At 31.3% G+C, this 25,509-nt stretch overlaps 4 protein-coding genes across 8 annotated transcripts; 3 read left to right on the top strand and 1 right to left on the bottom strand.

Annotated features, from left to right (window-relative positions):
- The first annotated feature begins 6,128 nt into the window (after window positions 1-6,128).
- LOC106651957 (calcium-binding acidic-repeat protein-like) lies at window positions 6,129-12,554 on the top strand. Of its 2 annotated transcripts, none has more exons than XM_014370672.2 (11): window positions 6,129-6,353; window positions 6,818-7,172; window positions 7,245-7,424; window positions 7,494-7,648; window positions 7,726-7,860; window positions 7,939-9,035; window positions 9,095-9,290; window positions 9,359-9,756; window positions 9,835-9,972; window positions 10,052-10,173; window positions 10,252-12,554. In XM_014370672.2, exons 2-11 carry the CDS (start codon window positions 6,929-6,931, stop codon window positions 10,416-10,418), a joined length of 2,832 nt encoding a protein of 943 aa, XP_014226158.1. In that variant the 5' UTR covers window positions 6,129-6,353; window positions 6,818-6,928; the 3' UTR covers window positions 10,419-12,554. The 2 variants fall into 2 exon arrangements, with proteins under 2 accessions (XP_014226158.1, XP_014226157.1); XM_014370671.2 differs by having other exon boundaries at window positions 6,806-7,172.
- A 72-nt stretch (window positions 12,555-12,626) lies between these two features.
- LOC106651823 lies at window positions 12,627-16,222 on the top strand. 2 transcript variants are annotated; one of them, XM_014370489.2, is made up of 8 exons: window positions 12,627-13,154; window positions 13,883-14,258; window positions 14,337-14,581; window positions 14,714-14,839; window positions 14,911-15,333; window positions 15,421-15,641; window positions 15,726-15,875; window positions 15,953-16,222. In XM_014370489.2, the coding sequence occupies exons 1-8, from the start codon at window positions 13,110-13,112 to the stop codon at window positions 16,029-16,031; spliced, it is 1,665 nt and encodes a 554-aa protein (XP_014225975.2). In that variant the 5' UTR covers window positions 12,627-13,109; the 3' UTR covers window positions 16,032-16,222. The 2 variants fall into 2 exon arrangements, with proteins under 2 accessions (XP_014225975.2, XP_023315852.1); XM_023460084.1 differs by having other exon boundaries at window positions 13,880-14,258.
- Window positions 16,223-17,433: 1,211 nt separating this feature from the next.
- On the top strand, window positions 17,434-21,143 carry LOC106651859 (neutral and basic amino acid transport protein rBAT-like). Of its 2 annotated transcripts, XM_023460080.1 has the most exons (9): window positions 17,434-17,639; window positions 17,788-18,295; window positions 18,644-19,019; window positions 19,096-19,466; window positions 19,538-19,951; window positions 20,036-20,256; window positions 20,365-20,370; window positions 20,670-20,819; window positions 20,893-21,143. In XM_023460080.1, the coding sequence occupies exons 2-9, from the start codon at window positions 17,981-17,983 to the stop codon at window positions 20,972-20,974; spliced, it is 1,935 nt and encodes a 644-aa protein (XP_023315848.1). In that variant the 5' UTR covers window positions 17,434-17,639; window positions 17,788-17,980; the 3' UTR covers window positions 20,975-21,143. The 2 variants fall into 2 exon arrangements, with proteins under 2 accessions (XP_023315848.1, XP_023315849.1); XM_023460081.1 differs by lacking the exon at window positions 20,365-20,370 and having other exon boundaries at window positions 17,436-17,639.
- Window positions 21,144-21,173: 30 nt separating this feature from the next.
- On the bottom strand, window positions 21,174-22,813 carry LOC106651866 (JNK1/MAPK8-associated membrane protein). 2 transcript variants are annotated; one of them, XM_014370554.2, is made up of 5 exons: window positions 22,494-22,813; window positions 21,911-22,425; window positions 21,657-21,826; window positions 21,501-21,577; window positions 21,174-21,437 (listed from the first exon to the last, which is right to left on the bottom strand). In XM_014370554.2, exons 2-5 carry the CDS (start codon window positions 22,360-22,362, stop codon window positions 21,222-21,224), a joined length of 915 nt encoding a protein of 304 aa, XP_014226040.1. In that variant the 5' UTR covers window positions 22,363-22,425; window positions 22,494-22,813; the 3' UTR covers window positions 21,174-21,221. The 2 variants fall into 2 exon arrangements, with proteins under 2 accessions (XP_014226040.1, XP_014226041.1); XM_014370555.2 differs by having other exon boundaries at window positions 21,911-22,421.
- Between the last annotated feature and the right edge of the window lie 2,696 nt (window positions 22,814-25,509).

The following is a 25,509-nucleotide window of genomic DNA, read 5'->3' as shown; positions in this document are numbered from 1 at the left end:
ACCTGTATAAACAAAAGATGTTTCGAAAGTACACAATGAAAAAATTTAGCACTTACAAAAATACAAAAAAATGAATTTGTTAATAAATGTTACATCATGAAATAATCAAAACAGTATTGAACGGTTGAAGTTTTTATCGCGAAAAAATACAAGTCCAACTAATTATAATTAATAAAAGGCTAAAAAAAACTCAATTCATCCTGGTCGAAGATTAATAAGATTTTTTTCAAATAGCAAGTATGCTAAGCTTGACCATGTCACCACAGCTTTTGAAAAGAACACGCGAAACATAAGATTTGTGTCAGAAAGATTGAATTTTAATAATAAAAAATACTATAACAGCAACTCGACAACTAAAATATTAATATTAAAAATCGAATTCTATTGAAAAATGTAGTAAATCTAACGTGTGATACTTGTTTATTTAAACATAAAATTGTGTAACCTTGTCAGAAATTGCTGCATTTTTCACTTGTTTTAAGAATTTAAGGAATTGGATTTAAATTAAGATCTTAAAGTCGTTTTATTGGCCTAATGTAAATATTATTCTTTTTATCTTTGAGCAAAATAACTACATAAAATCGAGTTATTCTGAAAAAAATGAAACATAAAAAAAATTATATAATCCTTACAAAATGATCTTCTGAAACATTTAGAACGAACTACAATTACGGAAAAAACATAAAAAGCCCAGTATTATTAATATATAGAATATATTGTACTCAAATCAGCCGAAATAATTTCAACACTATCAATCGTCGTATTACAATCTATTAATGATAAACAATCATACTTGAAAAACTTCTAATTTTCGTATCAATCTAATGTCATGAACAATTTCCTGAAGGAATTATAAAAAAAAATGTAAGAATGCAATCAAGAAAAAGCTTTCGAATATTTCTAAAATTTTCATAGTGGCTAGCCCAGTTTATTTACTTTAAAAAAATGTAGAGAAATGTTCAGAATCGGACCAAAAGCGTGCAAAGCACACGTAAAAACTTTTTTTCGCATATAAAGTTATGGAAAAGATGCAACAGTACATGTTTAATGAATTAAGTTAATGAAGAGCACAGAACAGCAAAATTTGTAATGACCGTACCGTTTGAATTTAGCAATTATTAATGCGTGTAAAAATATAAACATTCATTTGACTACAATATTAGTCTTTTAATAACATAACTACAAGTTTGATCAAACTATATAATTATTGCTTTAATTTTTGTTCATGAACTTTTGAAGAATTTTATTATTTAATTGAAAATCGTTAACATTCGCTGTACACTTCTTCGGTACTCCAATATTCATTTCATGTATCTACTGACCAAACTTTATGTAGCTTGAAGTAGATTGGACCAAAATAAATATGAACATAATTTAGGGAGTATAATGGTTCGTTTATAAAATTTTACCGTTTCAGATAAAGAATATATAATAAAATACTGTCAGTTTATAAAACTTATAAAAACGGATGGAATAATTCTCAAACACAACACCGCTCAATCATAAGATTTTAAAACTATCAAATAATTTTTCAATGTTCTGATGAATCTTTCAAGTGCTTGAGATTGTCTCAACCTTACAAAATCATATAAATTAAAATACAATCTCTAAAAAAATTGATTTTCATAAATATTACGGAGTAGATATCTTGTAATCAACAATTAAAATTAAATGACTTTCAAAGTCTTTTTAAGAGTTATTTACCAAAAATATAAAATTTATAAAATACTTAGGGCTGGCCACTCAATGTTTTTCCTTAAAAAAAATTAAATTTTACTGACGATCTTAAAGAATACTTGGGTACAAATCCAATATAACTATTCTGTATCCTATAAAAACTTCATGTTTTCATTTTAAACGTGTCTTTAAACTTTTATTGATAAAAAAAACAAAAATTCTTGTTCAAAAATTATTTGAAAATTTGTTCCTAAGCATAATTGCAAAATTCAATTAATATCTGTTTCGTGTCAGGGACTTCAAACTTATACTATCCCAACTGCATTTTGAACTAAATCAAATCTTATGCTACTGAAAGTTTTTATACAAGATTTGTCAACGATAATAAATTTCTATGTAGACCAAAAATTTTTTCTCGTTCTTTGCTATATTCAAATGAGGTCTACGTGAAAAATGATATTCTGAAGTTCGTGTTTTCTTGGTAGAAATTCAATTGAATTAAGAATAAAAAACGCTTAATTAATAATTATAAAATGAATATTTAAAATTTTTAATTACTATCAAGGGAGTTCCATAGCAAATATTCTTATACTGTAACTAAAAAATATTTTATAAAAATGAAATTGTTGATTTTTAAAAATCCAAGATACAAACTAGTAGGATATTTGTAAAATTATAAATTATGAGGTACAACTTTATGAGAATCCTTCATTAATCATTGTGTATATATTAATGTATATAATACTATTGTTCTTACGGGATTCAGCTTTTTCTATAGTTACTAGCCCTTTTTGTTAGAAATGAAATGAATGAATAAACCTATCGGGCCAATGAAACTGTAGGACGCTTTGATAATAAACATCGAATGAATGGTTATAGACGTGAATATATATTTATTTTTTATAGGAAATTTCTCGAGCTACTACTAAAAAACGTTTCTTTCAGCTTCGTAGAATTATAATGTAAATTATAAAATCTTCATAGTAGAATTCTTTAATTTTCTTTTGCTCATTGGAACAAATTGATTGAAAACTGTTATAATAAAAATACGTTTTAATTTTACATAGTTAAAATATGAATAATTTCATCCTTAGTAGAAAAATCCATAAAATTGTCAATCATTTTATTAGCAAAGTAGTGCAATTTCAAATTAATTTAAATTATTTCAGATGATTTTTTAAGAAAGGGTAAATGTATAAATCATCTTTATCCGTATGTCACGCTTCAAGTACAATCGTCTACTTTACCCTTAAAAAACAATACATCCCGTTTCTGAATCCCTTTCTGTCATTCCGTCCTTCAAAATCTTAATTCTCATATAGAAATACACGCAATTGATTATTGTAACGACATAAGTAGTACTTTTTTCTTTTTAAAGTTCGAGATGGGCTCCCACAAATTATTTACAGATTTATTGAAACACAATGTCGTTGCAAAAGAAAAAAATCAATTAGATCGATAAATACTCCGTGCAAAAAAATGAAAATCTTCAATAAGCACGGCTATCGTTTCTACATCACTTTTCGCCCTTGTATCATCTGTACAGATATTTACGTGGAATACAAAAGGTATAATAATGGAAAAAATATAGCTTTTAATTAAATAATTCAGCAAATAACAGCGTTTGTTTTATAAGTTCAATAAATATTTAAGACAACGAATTAACCTTAAGTGTCATTAAAATTACAACATTGTTTTTAAGTAAACAAGTTAAAGAAATCGAAAGTAATTTAATGAAAATGAATAAAACTGCGATTCACGAAACTTTAGTGAATTTCTGTTAACGGTTCTATTCAGCTCGATAAGTATATATTTTAATAATGTTTCACCAATTAATCTCAACGAGGGTGAAAAAATTTTCGAAGTGTACGTTAGAGCGACTAGGAAAAAAACAGCCAAACGCGTAAGGTAGTTTACATGCGAGCAATACGCGTATTAAATAAAGCCTAAACCGAAAATCGTCGGAGTGACCTTCAATTTCTGCATGAATATATATGTATTATATATTTATGTTTAAACAGTACCAAATGTCCACGACGACTGATTATTTGTTATTCTCGTTCCATTTTGATTTTACAATTAAAAAACATAGATGAATTTTTACAAATAAGAGACAGATATGAATGAGTGAAGCGTATGAGCGTTCGAAATAATGGACCTATCATAGATAATGGCATCAAGTAACCAAATGATAAATGCCACATGTAATACATTTTTTATATTAAGCCTGCACATTTGCGCGGCAACTCATGTTAATGTAAAATAAATATTAAATATGATAAAAATAGCAAAATATTATACTTGATCGACGATTGCCAAGCTATGAACTATATACTTATATATAATGCCTAAACATAAAAAAAATTTGAAATTTATAACCTTATGTATAACCTAGTTATATCAGCTAGTCCAAATGCATTTTCATCTTCCGTCTCTGTTATTATCATATATACAAATATTCCTAATGTACAGATCACTATACTATACTATTATACACATTTACGATAATTATTTATAATCGTATCGTTGATAATAATTATATATATATTTATATATATTATAAATGATTAAAAGAATTGTTATGTGAATGAAAAATAATAACTCAAAGTGTAAGGTGTAATGTTGCGACAATGACACTTCATTGTATGAAAAAGTATATATATAAATACGTATATATATCTTATATATATGTGTAAACTAAATGTTACAGAGAATTGGACATTATTGTTGAACTAAAAAATGCATGAGACACATAATGCTAAAAGTTAACGATTATATTTGTGTAAAAAAATTATGCATTAATTTTAAATAGCAAGAAATATACTTAAATCTAATTTAATTTATTATACTGATATAAAATTTAAATTTTCGAAATGTATGAATCGAATATATTAATTGACACTTATTCAAGCATTAAATATTTGTAATTTATGGTGTTTGAACAGAAAATTTACATTAATATAAGCGTTAACGAAGCAAAAATATTAAAATTGAAAATAATAATAAAAATATATACAATTTTATGTCCAAGTCTGGCCAAGCCATAAAAAGAGAAAATTCTAAGGAAACCGATTTCGTAATAAAATCGATCAATGTTTACTGTCTATATTTCGTACTATTTACCCGGTGATTTAATGGGAACGTAACGAATAAAAAACGGTAATAATATTAATATTACGACTTCCATGTGGCGAACGGCAACACTGACCGATGCACCTGCAAATTTACAATAAAACTGGTTTGGAAATGCCAGAGAACATATTATTATACGATCTGATATTATACCATAAAAACAGTGTTGGCAAAAGTGTGACGTACAATATGCGCAACGCACAACGCCAATTTCGATGAACGCTACATTTACAAGGATTACATGCGTGTGGAATTTGAGCCAATTGGAATATAAAACAAAGAAGATGAGAATGGCGTAAATATTTTTTTCCTTTGTAAAGTAATAACAAAAAAAAAGAAAAATTTGAATGGCCGGGTAATATGCTCTGGGCACGAGCTATAGTCGAATGATATAAATTATAAATGTATAGGAGTGAACGAGTTTCTCGTAAACTTGTTACAAAAGTGATTGTAATTTGATTGAAAGTGTAAAAAAATTAATTAAATATTCATTAAATGTTACTCAAAAGTTTAATTATTCTTCATTCATTTGCATACCCTTTAAGTGCTACCCTCAATGATACTCATTTGTTAAATTATTTCAGACATCTTATTTACTTCCTTACTCAGAATAAAAATAGATTAACATTCATATCATCACTGCGGAAATTCAATATCTTAGATACAAAATTATCTTTATTTTCTTTTCTTTGATACATCGTACAATGAATTGAAATGAAATAAATAAAAATATGTCCAATGACATTTGAAAATCATCTTACTTATTGTAAAAAGTACATTATACTAATAAAGACTGATTAATTAAATAATGATCTTTTAATTGGCATAATGTTGATCATACCGATATATGCTTGTAGACAATTTATAACAACTTAAATTGGCCTAATCTTTCTGAGACTAAAATTAGATTAATGTAAATTATAGATATAATATTTACTATCCACACATTAGTAATGCAAAAACATTTAAAGTGACTTTAAGTGTCAACCTATGCACTTTCTATTGGGCGCGTCTTCACCGATTAACACTTTAAGCAAGTCAATGCATTCGATGTGAGTCAACATTTTTGTGTGCATCGAGAAAAGTTTAAAAGTGACCTACTAACGAAGCATAGCTCGTCACAGTGACCGTGTGTCTATAGGTACTGTTTAGTTTGCAAAATTGAACCGGTTCGGTCCACACACGATCTGTTATTATTTTTAAGCTGGACTAGCTCACGAGATGCATTGCGTCTCGTTGCGCGATGCATCTTCTATTTCTCTTTAGTCAAAGGGGCTCTCGCAAAAATAGAAGATTCGCTCTCACTCTCTGGCGCTATTCTCTAATGCTCATTTCAAAAGAAGTATCCCGGGCTCTAGTGTGAGTGCTGCTCTTCATTTGTGTATCGTTTTTCGTGTGATTATCGCGCGTAGTCGAGAATCAAAAGTCGAATTTTGTTCATAATGATACATAGTTGCGCAGTGCCTTATTGAAGATACGAAATGAAAATACTTTCAGACTTTTTGAGTTTTTTGTGATTTGAACAGTCATCTTTACGATAAAAAGTAAGTTAATAACTAGTAAACTACAGAGCAAAGTTTTAGTTTTTCTATCGAATGTCTAGTTTAATAATTTAGATTGTTTGCTCATATAGTTGTTTAGTAAATCTGTTAGACTCAACTAAATTATTAGTATTTATTTTAATAAAGTGAGCTCATTAGATCAAGTCAAGAGCATACAGAGGATACTTCTATCCTTACATTCTATTTTTGTTGTTCACTGAATGAATATATTTTTATCTATATTATTATTAAAACAACATGAAGTGTGTCAAGCCAATTATTATTTCAAGCATGTCTCTTAGCACGTACGACTAGTTGAAAAATTGGCATTAACAATATCCATGGTCACAATTTTGTATTTCATTTATAATTCTTTGATAGACAAGAAAATCATAAAACATTATTTAAAAATGAAAAATAATATTTTTATTGGATAATAAAAAATACATTTGTAGATCATATTGCAGTAAAAAAAATCAAGAGCGTGTCACTCTGTGACGTCGCGACAAGGTCGCAGCCGCGCCGGCTGCCAAAAATTTAGCTGAGCTAAAGTGTAGTTCCTCTGGTATACATTAGCCATGCCAACTCTGGGTAAAGTACCTTTGCTGCTGCTTTTGTTTCTCTTTCTGGGACGTGGAACGAGATGCGCGAGCCTCGCTACAGCTGACCCATCGCCACGAAATGCCAACAATGACGACCAAAACGCAGACACTGACGATCTCAAGGACGATGACGAAGACTGGAGGGTAAACACGATGATATACCACATACTGCCACGAACTTTTCAAGATAGTGACGGCAATGGCGTTGGTGATTTGCAAGGTATTTCACAGATTTTTCACGAATAATATAGAATCAACCTAATTTTGATACAAATCGATATTTTCAAATCAGGCATAATCAGTCGTTTGAATTATCTCAATGAAATCGGAGTGGATACTATTCGCTTAGGACCTGTACATACGTCTTCCCTTGCTGATTCTGAAGGCGATGTATCAAATCATACCGATATTGATCCAGTTTTAGGAGATTTCAATGATTTTGAGGAACTCATTCACGATGCTCATAATAGAAGTGAGAAATTTACCATTTCAAATTAATTCCAAGAAACAATAGTTTAATGATTTTTTTCATTTTACGCAGACATAAAAGTTATTTTGGATATTATACCAAATCATTCTAGTACTAAGCATCCATGGTTTCAATCTTCTTCCAACGACGAAAACTCTTTTGAAGATTTTTATCTATGGGCTGATGGAAAAATTAAAGATAATGTCATATATCCCCCAAATAACTGGGTACGTAATCTGCAATAAAATAAGCAACATTTCCTAATTATAAATACATTTAAAAAAATTTCATTTGTATGGGATAGAAAAATGCCTACAGTGATATTGAAGGTTCTGCTTGGACCTTTAATATGGACAAAAGAAGGTGGTATTACCACAGATTTCATGAAAATGAACCCGATCTCAATTTAAGAAGTGAAGATGTTATACAAGCTATATTTGTAAGTAATTTAATTTTCTAAAAATATTATTATTGTCGTTATTATGAATTGTTAATCTCCTAATTATTTTAAAAAAAGGACGTTTTTGATTTCTGGCTTGAAAAAGGCGTTGATGGATTCTGCATTCATGGTGCATCATATTTAGTAGAACATGAAAATTTGTTGGACGAACTTAATCACGAAGAAGATATTGATGGCGATGGAATTAAAAATGAAGAAGACGATGACGACGACGGCGATGGAATAAAAGATAGTGAAGACTCGGATGCGGACGGGGACGGTAAAAAAGACGATGACGACGATGATATTGACAATGATGGACTAAAGAATGACGTTGACGACGACGATGACGGTGATGGAATAAAGGACGATGTTGACGAAGATGCGGATGGCGACGGTAAAATAGACGACGATATTGATGGAGATGGTATTAAAAATAGTGAAGATGATGACGATGATGGGGACGGAATTAAAGATGAACATGATGATGACGATGATAACGACGGTCTAAAGGACGACGAAGAAGATGACATTGACAATGATGGTATAAAAGATCATCTCGACGATGATAAGGATGGTGATGGAATAAAAAATAGCGAAGACGATGATGCTGACGGAGATGGAAGAAAGGACGATGATATCGATGGCGACGGCATCAAAAATATTGATGATGACGACGATGATGGTGATGGCGTGAAAGACATTGTTGACGAGGATAGAGACGGTGATGGTATAAAAAATAGCGAAGACGACGATGCAGATGGTGACGGCCGGAAAGATGATGATCTTGACGGAGATGGAATTAAGAATGATCAAGATGACGACGATGACGGAGACGGAATAAAAGACGAAGTTGATGACGATGACGATGGCGACGGTAGGAAAGACGATGACATTGACGGTGATGGTATTAAAAATAGTGAAGATGACGATAACGACGGAGATGGAATCAAAGATGATGTTGATGACGACGATGATAATGACGGTCTCAAAGATGACGTTGATGACGACGATGACGGCGATGGTAAAGTCGATGGCGCAGAAAATACTGGCAACGAAGATGAAGACGACGATTCTCACGAACACACAGTTGGCTTGTCAGACAACGCCGCGGTACTGCAACGCTTCCGTCAACATATCGATCAATGGGCCAAAGATAACAACCAAGAACCTAAGTAGGAAACTCTTCTATTATTTTCATTAGCGATTTTATTAATGTATTTGTATTATGCAGATTATTACTTGCTGAAGTCAACGAAAATGATGACAACATTCATCTTTATTACGGAAATGATACTGATCCTGGAATAGCACCGTTGAATTTGATATTCATAACTAAATTAAATAAAAATAGTACTGCAGAAGACATAAAAAAAGTCATTGATGAATGGATGGATCGTTTACCAGAAGGCGCCACGACAAATTGGATGGTAATAAATATTTTTCTATCACTAATGAATCTCGTTTTAAAATCATTAAAGTCAATCAATTTTTACAGCTTTCAAGTGACGATTATTCGAGAGCTTCTTCTCGTTTGAATCCAGAACTTTTGGATGGTCTTTACATGTTGACTTTGCTTCTTCCCGGTCAAGCAGTAACTTACTATGGCGAAGAAATCGGAATGGTCAACGGAGATGAAATACTGAATCATAATAGGTATAAAACTCCTATGCAGTGGGATGATTCTATTTCTGCTGGATTTTCTAGCAATGAAACTACATTCCTTGAGGTCAACGCCGATTATAAGGAAGTCAATGTTAAAAAGCAGTTGGACGATCCCGATAGCAATTTGGAGGCTTACAAAAAATTAGCTATACTACGAGAAAATCCAATTTTTCTTCATGGAGATTATGAATTATCCACGGTCGAAAATACAAACATACTAATTTTAAAAAGGTACTGAATTGATTAATTCCGAATGGAATAAAAAATTCAATGTCCATAAAAATGTTTTATATTTTGTATAAATTTTAGATCACTTGATAATGACACGTGTCTTACTATTATAAACTTTGGATCTGCAAAAGCGACTGTCAACCTGACAGAACTTTACCCGAACTTGGAAGAAGATTTACAAGTTATGCTCGATTCAAGCAATGCCGATGTTGAAAAGTAAGAACATAGAGTGATTGTTTTAAAATAAAAAGCCTGTTATAATTTTTTTCATCGAATAAAATATGTTTAATTTCAGTGTAAATGACGACGATAATGACGATGATATTGAAAATGACGCGTTTACATTGGACGGAAATGCAGCAGCAGTTTTGTGTGACAAAGACGATTTTAAAGAAACTACTGAAACAACAACAATTGGTAATTAACGATCAAACTTATAAAAATTTAGTCGTAACACTACGAGCAATTAAATCAAAATTCATTTTTATTTTAAAGATGACGTTGAAGATTCTATATCAACAACATTAACCAATGAAATGGACGTGGAACCAGTTACTACAGAGACAGAAACAACAACGATTAGTTTTGCTTATAAACAGGAATTACCTCCACTTTGGGCATCAATTTTCCTTTCTTCGATATTATTGATGCAAAATTTATGAAAAAAAATCGGGTGAAAGTTATTCGAAAATTTTTTCGCGAACCTTTGTACAGTGAGTACGGATTTTTGAATATCATAAATTTTGATACGCATTAATACGTAATTTTTTACGTAATTTATGTTATAGTTAAAAGATAGAACAAAAAAGTTTCACTGTTATAGTTAGTGTGAAGATGATCAAATGATGCAATAGAATGTTTACTTAATATTTTTTTAATTTTTGAGAGAATACCAAAGATAGGGTAAAAGTTTATAATATCAAATACATTTTCTAAGATTCCTTTTAATTGTTTTTTCAAAAATGTATGTTCGTTTAATGGAAAATTTGTTCAAATAATGGTATTTGAAAGTTTTTTTACTCTGGCTCTAGTCTCTCTACAAATCCAAATATCATCAAGATCTGCTCACACGAACACATTCTACAATATTTCATAAGTTTTATAATAATAATTTCGTAATGCAGTAAAATTCACTCTCAATTGAGTAGATCTGTGATGCTTATAAGAAATTATTAGCATCCCTCAATTGAAAGTGACTCGTAACATATTCGAAACTATTGCATATCCCTAGATGCGATAGACAAAGTTTGTCTCTTAGGCATTATAGAAATCACGCAATACGTCAACTTATAGCAATAACACGCGTGGTAATTCACACGATATAAATCTCATAATACAAAGTTTATTATCTCTATCGAGAGTAGCCACTGGCTGGCCGTCCATAACCCGTCAGTACGTAAAACGACATCGTTTCGTCAAAGCGTCGTCGACACAATGCAAATAAATAACAATTTTAAAAATATTAGTTAAAATTAGTGTAAATATTGGCTTTTGCCGAGATAGATCGTAAAGAAATTGAATCAAATGGTGAAAAAAATGGTACCGAAAGAAAATACGTATTTGCTCGCTCAGGAACGCATTATAAGTGAAAAAAATGTTCAAAACACACATTTTGTTGGGAAGCGTTTGAAAGGTATTTGTTGATCATAATAAATCTGTGATTACGTTAATGTTTGCTTACGCTATGATTTACAATAATTTCAGTATCTACTTATTTGAAGCTTGTTGTCTAATTTAAATCACGAGTCCACAAATTTTAATCATATAATAGATGATAAAGTATTGTCAGCTGATTCACTTTTCAATGAATTGAATCTGCGACACTTTATCTCGTGTGTCAATAAATAATCAATTAGATAATAACATTTAAATATGTAGTTGAACTATACCTCAGTGGAATGCGAATAAATATTAAATATTTTTAATATGAGTTTAGTTTAAAAAGACTAAATATACTATGTTACACGTATATTTTTTTGTTTTAGAAATGACAAAAGAAGAACTAGCTTACTATACAGCGGATCCTTTGTGTATGAACTTGCGGCTGTGTATATTTTGGTTTTTTTGGTCAATGTTCATCGTCGTGCTAATAATAGCAGTGTATGCATATTTTTTTGATGCGCCCACTTTTTTTTTCTAGTTAAATTCAAAAATAATGTTACCAATGAAAGTGTTATAAATCCGATTTAAGAACTATGTAATATATAGTAAGTATACGTAATATACTTAGCAACCAGTTTGTTCCAACCTCGCAAAAAATCAAAGAGCTACTTTTTTCTTCTTTTGGGCTAATGTTTATGTTTGATAAAGCGAAGAGAACATCCATTTTATCTGTGCGAATGATAAATGCGATAAAATCCACTTGGGATGAATTCACAAGTAAATATCAGATCAAGGAATTTTACCGATGATAAATGCCGATTGCAATCTATAAGACTGTTGTAGAAAATAAGCTCTTAAATAATAATTCTAACGATTAATAATAATAATAATAATAATAATAATAATAGTGAATAACAATAGTATTCGAAACAATTAAAGATTTTAAATTAATAGAAATAAGCCTACTGATCATGCAATATTATGTAATTATTACTGCTCCAAAAACATTTTCTTCGAAAAATATGAAAACTGTAAAAAGTATCATAGATATTCAAGTTTTGTTTTGCATGTGCTATACCAAATTAGCACTCGACACAGATCAGATTTCGACATTATAGTATAATTAAATAGCGTCTTATTTTAATATGCGTTTATGGGTTGTAACGTGTATACGCACATAATAAAATTAAATAAAAGCCAAATTAATGTCATTGTACGCAAATTTTAATGATGGTAATTAACACTTTCTGACAACGCACCGAAACACCTGGCCATAATACACTCAAAGATAAGAAATTATAATTGCAGTACTTTTAATCCTAGCTTTTATAGATACATGATTCAATAACATTAATTATTTCAGTATTTTGAAACATTATCTGACCGAGTTACTCGTGGTACAAGAATTCTTGGACTTTTCGTATGATATCTGCTTTAAAATAATTTTTCGACGTCCGAAACAAAGCAACGAGTCATTGATAATCTCTCACAAATTTTACGAGTTGCTCATTTTCTTCGATAACGGTAATGACTTCTATGAGTCTTTATCTAAGCGCCCATACTCGTTTGTACGCAGTCTCGTGAAAACTCCGTAAAGTTATAAGAATCTATTTGAAAAATTTTGACTATTAGCCCAGTGTCTGCTTAGCCGTAAGAGCGAGCATACCTCACGGTAGCTTCAGACCCGACTTCGGGCCTGTAATTCAAATTAAAAATAATTTTTGTTTGAAAACAACAACAACAACAACAAAATGGAGAAGAATATTGAAGAAGCGAATAACAACAACCCCGGAGGGGTAAGTAATTTTGTCTAATTTATTAATTCAAGTTTCAAAGCATAATAAAATTTGATTAAACTAGTTATTTCTATTTGACTGAAAATAATCGTGAAATATTAATAAAATTTAATTTTATTAAAGTTATGATAATGCGTAAATTTTATTTTAATTATTTGTTACAAAATAATAAAAAATAGTAATTGCAATTTAAAAAAAGTGCGGATACGGTTGTTTTAAAACTCAAATATTCAAATGACTCATGTTTTTATATTTTCGAAGAAGTAATTATTTATTTAAAATTAAAATTTAATATGAGGGACTGCAAATTCAAATCCTAGATCAAAATCAGAGCTTTCTCTTTCTTAATAAATAAATTGTCAAGTGGAAAAAGATTCCCTATGTAAGTGAAACTTTACGGAAAAATTATATGATGCAATAGTGCATCTTACTTTCACGGTACTTAGGTAATGAACACATGGGTAACCGAACAATATAAATACAGCGAAATAGGGGCCACCTACATGTATAATATACGCGGCTCTAATTACAATAGTTTTTTTTTCATTACTGAATTAATTGTACTCGAGAAACACTATGAGAGGATAAATCAACTTCCGCTCCTAAAATTGCTAGTGTACATCGATCCAATAATTTTATCCGGGCTTTTTCAATATGAAAAAAATAGATTTTTCCTCAAAATATAAATCTAAAGAAATAAGCTAAATTATACTAAAATTTTAAAGCAGATACAATTTACAACTGGAACTGTTCACATCGATATCGATGCCGATGAACGCAAACCATTATCTGGATTTAATAAAGAAGAGCTCGAGAAATATGCAAATGATCCATTTTGGATTAGACTACGAATGTTTATATACGTTGCATTCTGGTTAATATTGATTGGAATGTTGGCTGGAGCTGTCGCTATCATTGTATGGACACCAAAATGCCCTGCACCATTACCAAGAAAATGGTGGGTAGAAAGTCCGATAGTAAAAATGAACCTCTTGGAAAATCCAGCAACAGATTTCAAAGATTTGGAAGTGTTTTTAAAAGACTTGCAGCAAGAAAACGTTCAATCGTTGTGCTTGAATTCGGTACTAAAACAATCAAATTCAGGTAAATAAAAAGATTTATGTGTTAAAATTGACTGCTTAAAAAAGTTGTATTCATTACTAAATGACAATAATCAAATAGGAGTTACTACGGACTTCAAAAACACCAATCAACAATTTGGACAAATTGAAGATTTCAAAAAATTCGTGTCCAGCGCAGCTGAGAAAGGAATAAACATAGTAATTGACATTGATCCTAATCATTCATCCGATGAACATCCTTGGTTCAAGAAATCGGTTCAAAAAATTGGAAATTATTCATCTTATTACGTGTGGGCTGATGGAAAACCGAATCCAAAAGGCGGATTTTTACCACCAAACAATTGGGTAAGTCATATTTTTATCTAACATACTATACATTATTATTTTTCTTTTGTACTTCTATTCATTCATTAGTACTTTCACTCTCAGCCACTTAATAATTTATACTTTTCATTAATTAACATTTTATAAATACAGCTCAATCTCGACGGCAGTTCGGCATGGACGTACAACGCAAATAGAAGTCAATTTTATCTTCATCAAATGGATACTTCTCAACCTGATTTGAACTACAACAATACCCAAGTCATAGAAGAGTTCACTGTAAGCTGTATAAAATTTATACATCTATATTTCCTGGTTGGATTTTTAATTCATAAATTTTTGTGATGCAGGAAACATTGAAATTCTGGATGAACCTCGGCGTGAAAGGATTTAGATTAGCTAACACACATTATTTGTATGAAGACGTGAAATTGAAAAATGAAACCCCTGGCTTATCATTCCCAGCTAAAGACAATTTATACGACTCTTATACTCATTATAATACCAGGCATCATGCGCAAAATGCGGTATTACTAAATCTGTGGCGAAATGTCGTTCTAGAGCACACAAATCAAGAAGGATTATTCACCTTAATTGATGAATTAAGGAGAGATACTATACCACCAAATGAATTTGTACCAGATGAAATGAAACTTTTTGATCTTCCATTGAGTGTAAAATCACTTTCTGATGTAAACGCAAACGTCACCGCTGCAGCATTGAACCAAACTGTTTCTGATATGTTGTCACTTTCTATTTGGCCAGCTGTTGACGTGAGCATCATATTTTTTTCTAAAAAATATTTCTATATGGTGCAAAGAAAATATTTAAAAATAATGAATACTTTTTCTTTTAAACAGTTTACCGAAAACAATACCATCGAAGTGCGCAGTCCTGAAAATACGGCCCTTGTTTATATGTCCATGCTTCTCCCAGGCACTCCAATTTTGAATATTAATGATTCTTATCCTTACAAGGAATCATTTGCTAAATTAACTAAGGCCCGGCATAACATTCAATTCCAACATGGAAAAACATCGACTTATATTCTTAATAACGGAACTATATTTGCCTACACGCGGTGAGTACCAATAAAAATCTTCGAATCACCTTTCTGATATATTTTATGACAAAAAAACTTCATGATGCTTTTTATCTTTAACAGAGTCAAACCGGGAAATCCTGGATATGTCGTCATTTACAATAGTGATGTATCGAACAAAACGGTAGATTTAAGTTCTTTGAATCAAATTGCCGCCAATGTAGAAGTTCTCGCTCTCAGTCCCAATCATAACCAGAACATCACCCTTTCACAGTAAGTTTTACAATGATAATGTCTGGGACCAGTTGAATAATGTATACCACCATTAAACTTTGTATTTTTTTTCACAGAAAATTAAGCTCAAACGCCATAGCTATGTCACCTAAAAGTACTTTTGTCGGGGAATACGTAGTTCAGAAGTTACCATAATCATTTTTCGTAACACATTCTAAATGATCAGAATTCTCATTTCTTAGATTAATTTAGAAATCTTAAGAACGCATTATACTTTTGTAAATAGCAAAAAATGTGGTACGTAATTTTACAGCTTGTGACTATGTTTTTGTATTAGACATTAATTGTTATTTTTATATAAGTGATATACTAGTAAATAATTTTTTTACTCAAAACTGAAATCTAATGTTTTATTTGTTTACTTTTTAACATTTTTCAACTTTTATCAGTGGCTTATTACAAGTATACACTGTGCTAATACTGGCTTGGTAAGTACAACAGGAAACTGCAAAAATTTATTCAATGCTAAAAAAATTCATTTAATCTTAAAAATGTGCGAGCTCAAAAATAAAATTCATACATCGTTTGGTAAATTTAAAGTATTTTCAAAAACGCTTTGTCTAATTCAAACTATTAAAAAGTTATCATAGTTGAAGAATAATCTAAAGAATTAACGACGTCCAATAAAACAATCTCAAAATAAGAATGGAATTTTTATTAATTTTTTAAACTAACGCAATATCAACGTCTTCATTTTTCATTTTAATTTTTTTATTTCATCATTTTTCTTTGGAGTAAACATTAAATTTATAAGCATTAAAAAACTTGAGAATTACATTGAAATAAAGTAATTCGATAAGGCCTTAAGATTATACTTCAAATCGGTAACCGAGGACTCAAAAATATTCTTAAAACTATGAGTAACTTTTCTATCTCGTCTATTGAGAGATTACATGTGAACGTTGAGTTTCAAAGTAGACGCACGTGTAACCGCGAGTAAACTTCTTAATGCGATACGGTAAATTAAGTCTCATTAGCCGTAATTTAAATAATTACTCGTAATATATTTATGATTAAGTAGTATGTAAGCAGTATGTATGATTAAGTAGTAGTATATAAGGACTCGGCTATGAAACAAACTGATCGATCAATCGTAAAATTTACGCTACGACATTTTAGCGCGACAATATAATTTGATCGGACTTAATTCGCATTACATTTTATTCGTCTCTTGCGTTTATCATATAATTACGAGCAGTAAAATACGTGTGCGCTCAAGAATTTTTTTCGCTCGAAAAAGCGCCAACTCTGCGGATTCGCTGAGCTGCGTGCTGCATCGTGTGTGCGTGTGTGTGGGAGCGTGTCATTAAAAATTCCACACATGGTTTCGCAAAATATAATACGAAGGAGAAGAAGAGATGAGTGCGGGCCGCGGGGGCACGTGTCTCGTATGTATGTGTGTGCGGGCGTCTATATACGTATACGCAAAGTTTTCGCGCGCACACAGATGAAAATGCAAAGCGCGCGAACACGTGACGCAGCGGTGCGTATCGTATATCGACCCTCCGCTTGCTCAAACACAATATCCCGTTGTTCGCACCATTGTTGTTGCATCAGCTAAATTTGGAGCGGCTCGTCGAGATCGGGGGCTTTTTTTCCTGCCGAGGCCCAGTCGCGATTCGCAGCCGTTCTGGAAGCTTCCCCGGCGCTGTCTCCTAAAAATAGATATACACGGTGCGTTCGCAATTTCGAATCCGACCCTAACCCAGTCTGCGCTCGAAGGGCTCGCGAAGGGCCTCCATTGTAAGTAGCTAAGATTCCTCAAAGTCTGAAAGACGTTCGAGTAAGATAAATTCGCGTAGTGCTATAGCATCTTCAACGCGGTCGTGCTTACTCGAGTGCGGCTCGAATTGTACTGATTGTAAAACGTTCGATACTACTCACGTTACAGGCGATAGCGAAAGCTCGGACAGAGGCTCTCCTCTCCTACGATACTCTCGCTCTCATCTCGCGAGCAATTGCGTAAATCCAATAACAAGTCTCGATATATATACCTATCGAGAGAGCGAAGAGATCCGGCGACCTTGATAGCAGCAGTCGCCGTCGTGCAAATCCGGTGAGGAGGGAAAAAGAGGTGTACGATCATGGAGAAGAGTGGGAGTAAACTAGAGGCAGCGGATAGCAACGGCTCGGCAATCGTAGGAACCGTTGCCACGCCAGCAGCGGCCACAGCTTTTGATCGAGCGACGACCGAGCCCGCAGTGGTAGTGCCCAGCTACAAACCCTTGCCTGACGAGGATACCAATTGGAAAGCCAAAGCCAACTCCGTCACCATCGACATGGGTAAGCTCAACGGATCGGCCGATCAGGCCGAGGCGGTCGACGACGGCGCCACCGAGAAAATGCTCAAGGACGATGTCAAACTCACCATTGTACCGAGCAGCAAAGATGATGCTGGGGTAAGAATTTTTTCATCACATTATTTTTACAAAGAAAAATACACTTGGACTTGCCCATAATTTCTTAGCTTGGATCATTCTATTTGAGTGCAAATTTTATGTGCTAAGATGATTGTGTAATATGTCTGAATAAGAATGAGCTTACTGCTTCATGCTCTTATCTGTGGAGGAAGAAATTAATCAATTGATATAAATGAATCATAAACGAGAGCTCTCTTGATAATCATGAAATGCTCAACAATTAAAATATTATTTCTTCATCCACATTGTAACATATTATAAAACAACAATTATATCCGTAAATTATGCATTTTACAATACATAAAATGTTTTTATTAATATTTACAGGTCAAATTTATTCCTGAGAATGGAGATGCTAAAATTGATATTGACTCGGTTAAACAAACATTGTCAGGAATGGGAAAAGCAGAACTGATGAAGTATGCAAATGATCCATTTTGGATTAGGTTGAGAATGTTTTTATTTCTTGCATTCTGGGTGCTATGGGTAGCGATGCTTGCTGGAGCTATTGCTATAATTGTGTGGGCACCAAAGTGTCCTGCACCAGAGCCTAGAAAGTGGTGGGAAGAAAGTCCTATGATAGAAATAAACCACAAGGAATTTGCTAAATATCAGTCAGAAGCTGAAGTATTTTTGGATGATTTGCAAAAGCAAAATATTAAATCTTTATGTTTGGGATCTGTGTTGGAAGAATCTTCTCCAGGTTAGTCATATAGTGCATTAAAGCTAAAAGTAATTGCAAATACATTATTTGATAATAATAATAAATACTTAAATAGGACTTACAACAAACTTCACATTCCTGAGTGAAAGATTTTCAACGATGGCAAGTTTTGGTACCTTTATGTCTCAAGCAACTGCAAAAGGAATTAATATCGTAATAGATATTGATCCCAACCACTCATCCAATCAACATCCTTGGTTCAAGAAATCAATAGAAAAAGATGGAAATTATTCATCTTACTATGTGTGGGCTGATGGAAAACCAAATCCAGAAGGTGGATTTTTACCACCAAACAATTGGGTTAGTGTAAATGGTGGGTCAGCATGGACATATAATGAAAAGAGAGGTCAATTTTACCTTCACCAATTCAATGCTTCTCAACCTGATCTAAACTACAATAATTCTCAAGTCATTGAAGAGTTTAGCGTAAGTTTTCCAACATTTATGACCTTATAATTGTTGCATGCATTTTTAATTCATTCACTTTTTTGATGCAGAAAACATTGAAATTCTGGATGAACCTGGGTGTGACAGGGTTCAGATTAGCTAACACTCGTTACTTATATGAAGATACAGATTTGAAGGATGATAAACCTGGCCAATTTTATCCAGCTGAAAAAGATAATTATGATTCTCTTCTTCATGTTAATACCAGAGATCATTCACAAAATGCAGTATTACTAAATTTGTGGAGAAATGTCGTTCTAGAGCACACAAATCAAGAAGGATTATTCACCTTAATTGAAGAAGTTGGCAGTGATACATTACAACAAAACAAAATGGAAAAAACTGTTATTGATTTACCAAAGAGTGTCAAATCTCTTTCAAAGATAGCCTCTTCCATCAATGCAACACAATTAAATCAAACTGTTTCTGATATGTTATCATCTTCTACATGGCCAGCTGTCGACGTTAGTATTCTACATTTTTTCTTGAAAACAAAATTATAATAACAAAAGTATATCCAAAAGTACTAAATATTATTTTTTCGACAGTTCAGCAATAATAACCACATGAAACAACGAACTCCTGAAGACACAGCCCTCATTTATATGGCTATGCTTCTCCCCGGCACTCCAATTTTGAATATTAATGATTCTCTTCCGTACAAAGAATCTTTTGCTAAACTAACAAAGGCTCGACAAAATGTTCAATTCCAACATGGAAAAACATCAACATATGTTCTGAATAACGGAACTGTATTCTCTTACACACGGTAAGTTCGTTAATTTTGAGTACGGAGTTCTATAACGAATAACATTAAATTTTAATAACATTCAATAAAAATTAACAATTTTTCATGCTACATTTATTATGGATGTAGTAATTTGTAAGTATGAATGCACTCATGATTATTGACCTTTGATAAATTATAGATCTAACTTTTTGGAGGAAAATGTTGGTACCAAATATCCAAAATCTAAGAAACTCTCCTTTTCTTAGTAATGTTTTGATTTCTATCGAAAAAAATATGAATTTGTTTTAATTTTGGTACTCCATTTTCGTCTGAATATACAATTTGTTAAAACATCAACTCATATTATTAATAATCATGAACACAATGACGAAAATTGTCTTCAACTCAAACCATATTTGAATTTTAATTTCCAAATGAATTTTTCTTCACAGGGTAAAGGTTGGTAATCCTGGATATGTAGTTATTTATAACAGTGATATCCAGAATAAAACTGTGGATATAAGCTCGTTTGACCAAATTGCTGATAGTATTGAAGTCCTTGCACTGAGCCCTAATCACTTCCCCATTACCGAAATGCCACAGTAAGTATTTAAATAAGTGTAATTTAATTTATGATAAAAAAACATTTTATAAATAATACATAAAATTTTTCAGAAAATTGAAGTCAGATACTATATATATGGCACCAAAGAGTACTTTTATAGGGGAGTACATAGTTCAAAAATCAGCAGAATAATTATTTTCTGCCACATTCCAAATGTTATTAGCATAAAATATGCTAAGCTTTATTTTTTTTGTCTTTATCATCTAATGAACACAAACCAAAAACTTTATTTTCAATGAATTGGAATGTTTACGTCCAGTTCAAATGCTAATGAATAAATTTTTCCTTAACATGTCAAAAACTTATTTATTTTTATAACCTAATCATTTTGTACACTTTATATACATATTTATAAAAATTTATGAATATTTTTTTAATGCTATTCATAATGAATTTTATGAGGATCCGTAAATTTGACTGTAAGAATATAAAATGCAGCTGGTAAAGGTACTAAAGCAAGCATTGCTGGATGAATGTCTATTCCTTGTAAAGATGCAATAGCGATTATACCATAAGCATGAATCAAACAATGACCCAAATTTACAACAATATTTTTCACGTCCGTTACAGAATTCATAAATAGAACTTTCATATGCTGAAAATAAAAAAAAGTCATTATGATAACCATAAATTCTTATTAAATAAATGGTTTACTCACCTGATTCAATTTATATGAAAAATGTGTAGCACTTGACAGAACTGACAAGATAATTGTTATATATGGAAATGAATAATCTGCAAATTTTAATAATGACTGTTGAATAGCTCAGAAAATGTTTATAATATTCATATGCTCAAATCAGCATTTACTTACATATGAGTCCACTTCCTACAGCATGCAACATTGCCAGAATTGGAAAAAAATAAAGCGCAGCATAAACTGAATATTTTCCTTTTGCTGGTAAGAATTTCTTTGCCATGAACGGCCTTATTAGTAGCATAAGAAATACAGCAAATGCATAAAATACAAATACTATTGTGTAGCTAGAAAAAACAAATAGATTATTGTGATAAATCTCATTAAAATAAATATTATTGTACTTTAAATAATGGATTCAAGAAACTTACAGAGGATACACTGCTTCTTGGGTACAATGTAAAGTATTTTCATAATTGGGACTTGGGTTGTGCATAAGTGTATACCAATCTGATAACTTTTGTGTATTACATGATAAAATATTGAATGATCCCAATGGCTCAGTAAGTAGCAGAGTAAATATTGCAGCTCCCAATGTTTCAAAAAAAGCAGAAAAGTGCAAAATTAAAGATCCTTTGTTGAATCTACGTCTTTGGGACACTGTATCTATACAAAACCAATGTAAAACCAGGCCCAACAAAGCCATAAAACCTAAGTACAACCAGTCATAAAAAGTTGGAGAATCTTCACAGGGTAAGCATATAGATGAACCATTTGATCTAAATCCGCGTGGACAAGCTCCACATTTCGACCAGTTTCCACTTGTCAATAATGTCCTCCCACAGTACATACCAGGGCACCGTGTTGAAGATAGATCATACATTTTTTTCCAAAATTTTGTATTTTTAAAAGTATTTTATTGCAATAGAATCTATTTGTGATCTATCTAAAATTAAAATATAAAAATTTTATTCACTATGATTATACTGATAATAAGCCTCTTTTTTACTTTACCAAGTTGATTGGTTTTATGGTGGCAGGTCAATTATCATATTCATGTTTTACTCATTTCAGTTGACTCGTTGTTTTGACTTTTTGAATCAAAATATTTTGATCGACGAAAAAATAGGTAAATATAACCTCGCACAATAAAATATGTTTGTTTTTTGATACAAGATTCTCAAGTTGTGAGAAAGTTTCGAATCAACAGTCTTTGAACGTCTAGTTACTAGGATTTATCTTACCCGAAAGATATAAAATTTATAGAATGATATAAAAATGATTTGGCGTACGTCTAATACGACTGTCTATATGTTTCAATTCAACTGACAAGCAACAGACGATAAATACTGAAGCACAATTGATGTTATTAAACTGTGCCCGATGAAGGAAAAGCGCATGCGTCGTTTAATAATTGATATAGCGGCATTTAAGTTTTCAACTCAGTTAATTAATTGTGAAAGAACTGACCCTCATTTGGTCAAAATAATTTCAAGACTTATCGCTCGATTTTTTTCGATGTTAAACCTAAATATAAAGGTACTCACACTTGAATAGAAAAATTAAATGAATTCATTGAAAAATCTCGTCGTGAAATTCAGTTTAGAATATAAACTATCCAAATAGAAATGAGCAAATATAATATTTGTATTTGTAAATTTTAGTCGGAGTTGTGTTTTTGTTTCTGTCAGTGCGATTACATTTTTCCGATCATCACGAGCGAAGATGCTCTCGTTGCAGAGGCTGTCGCTGCAAAAGCAGCAGAGAAAAAAAATATGACGGTCGCCGAACCACGAAATTTCAAGATCTCATGTTTCAATCTCATTATCTTATTTTCATCTACTGTTAGCCAAGCTTGTGCTTAAGATACTTCAGATGTATTTTGAGAGAAATGTAACAGAAACATTTCGAGTGAGAATTTTATCAATGAATTTGATAAAGAATTTGAAACTCTTTCAAATGGTCACGAAGATACACGCGTTAATACAAATAATAATGAATGTGTCATGTGTCAGGTTATGTGCGATTAAATAAATACGTGTATAAATATCAAAGCTAATTTCATTATTATAGCTGAAAAGTGATATTAAACTTCATCGATCTAAAACAACTTGACAGAAGTTAGACAACCTGGTCAACTGGACAGTTGGAAGCTGAAAGGATAAATTTCATAACGGGAAAAGATGATTTGTGTAAACTCTCCAAGGTTTGTTTCAAAAATTTTATTATTCATCAAGTGAACAAACTTTAAGAGAATACGTTTTACTGTTGAATTGTATATTTACGATTGAGAGAAAAATAGATCAAGCCTTATTATGTAGTTTAATCCATGGTTAAAAGTAAAATTTTGTACCAAACTTATCAATGACAAAATGCTGTAATTTGACGACTCATTTATAAATTTAAATAATATGTAACATTTTATAATCAAGTTATTTGATCAGTTATATCGTTTTTATTAAAACGTTATGCTAATGTTAAAATGAATAGGATGTTAGTGAAACATTATTAAAAACCAAATATCAGAGTAAAATTTTTATATCAATTACTCGATTACAGGTCAAACCAATCACTGTTATTGTTGTAGCTGCTGCTGCGGAGAGCTTACTTCCTGTTGTATCATTCGGCTGCTGGTTCAGTATACTTGACTAAAACCAAACGATTGATCTGAGACTACTTGCCATTCAGTGAATGATAGATATTCTTAAAGGAGTTGTTGTTTTATGGAACTGCAGGATCTTGCACTTCTCTTACTTAAAAATTAGAAAAATGAAATACTTTAAAACATAAAATTACAATTTTTCTCATTATTTTCTTGATACTATATTATCATTATAAATTTTCAGATGTATTAAAAACTGCTGATCCAAAGCCAGCTTTCCCAGATGCTGATGCTGGATCTTTAGTAGACTCCATGCCACAAAAACAAGGGATGTAACGTCAAGATGTTCTTGCTGCTAATATTAAAATTTTCAAAGTTCGAGTAGAGAGGCTCTTGATAAATGCGCCAAAAAAGTTGTTAAAGTTTTGGTTGTTGGAAGTACAGCAAATAACAACATTATAGTACTTCTTTGAAGTACAGGTAATTAATTTTAACAATAGACAAATTTGAATTTATAAAATTATGTTAATTGATCTATTTTTCTAAGGTACTCTTGGGTTGATAATCCCGGAAGAAGTTCTTTAGAAGACAAACGGTGGAGCAGAATTGGATAGTACTGAATTATCTCCTGGTGTACAAAGGGTACTTTGTTTAAGTTAAAAAACAATCATAATATGCATGTAATAATGCAGATTGGTGTGAGTATGTGTAGAGATAATGTGTGATATGTGCCTAAATGATATAAACAATTGATGCCTATAAAGCGATTATTTTATCACAAATAATTTAAGAATCATTATTTGAAAATACAAGTACAAATGATACTTGAGTATAAAAATATAATATTACTCAAAAAACAATTTTCATTTGCAGCAAGTTATATTCTTGTAGAAACAAAAAAAATGTAAAATATTATATAATTATAATAATAAAAAAGATTTAACTAAATTCTTTCTAGTTTTCTAATGCTGATAACCCTGAAATTGTGATCCTTGAATCGAGTACTTTTTAAAAGTAAATTTTGAACTGTTAGATAAATGTCAAAAAATCAAACTACTTTAACATCAGGCTTTCATTGCATCACTAAGTGAACTAAGACACTTTTTATAACGTGGAGAATGATTGGAAATATTGATTCTCCTCGTAATTAAACGCAATGGTTTTTATTTAAGTAATAACAGGTGAAGCAAGTCACGTTTTTTGAGATAACTGCTGAATATTTTTTTGGTAAACTGCTTTGAGTCAATAAAAATGAAAGTAAGTCAGAAAGAATTTTTTAACAAGAATATCATTCTAATCTGAATCTGAAATATCAGTGCCCAAGTTGTTTTTGATTTGCAGTAAATTTTAAAACACCCCCAAAAATAACAATATGAGATGAATTATTAATTCATGCAAAATCAAATATTTTTATGTTTATTTTTTGGG

The sequence above is a fragment of the Trichogramma pretiosum genome, unplaced genomic scaffold (genome assembly GCF_000599845.2).
Source record: "Trichogramma pretiosum strain Unisexual culture from Peru unplaced genomic scaffold, Tpre_2.0 scaffold42, whole genome shotgun sequence".
Taxonomy (NCBI): Eukaryota; Metazoa; Arthropoda; class Insecta; order Hymenoptera; family Trichogrammatidae; genus Trichogramma; species Trichogramma pretiosum.
The sequence above is the reverse complement of the archived record's forward strand: the minus strand, read 5'-3'. Positions and strand labels throughout refer to the sequence as shown.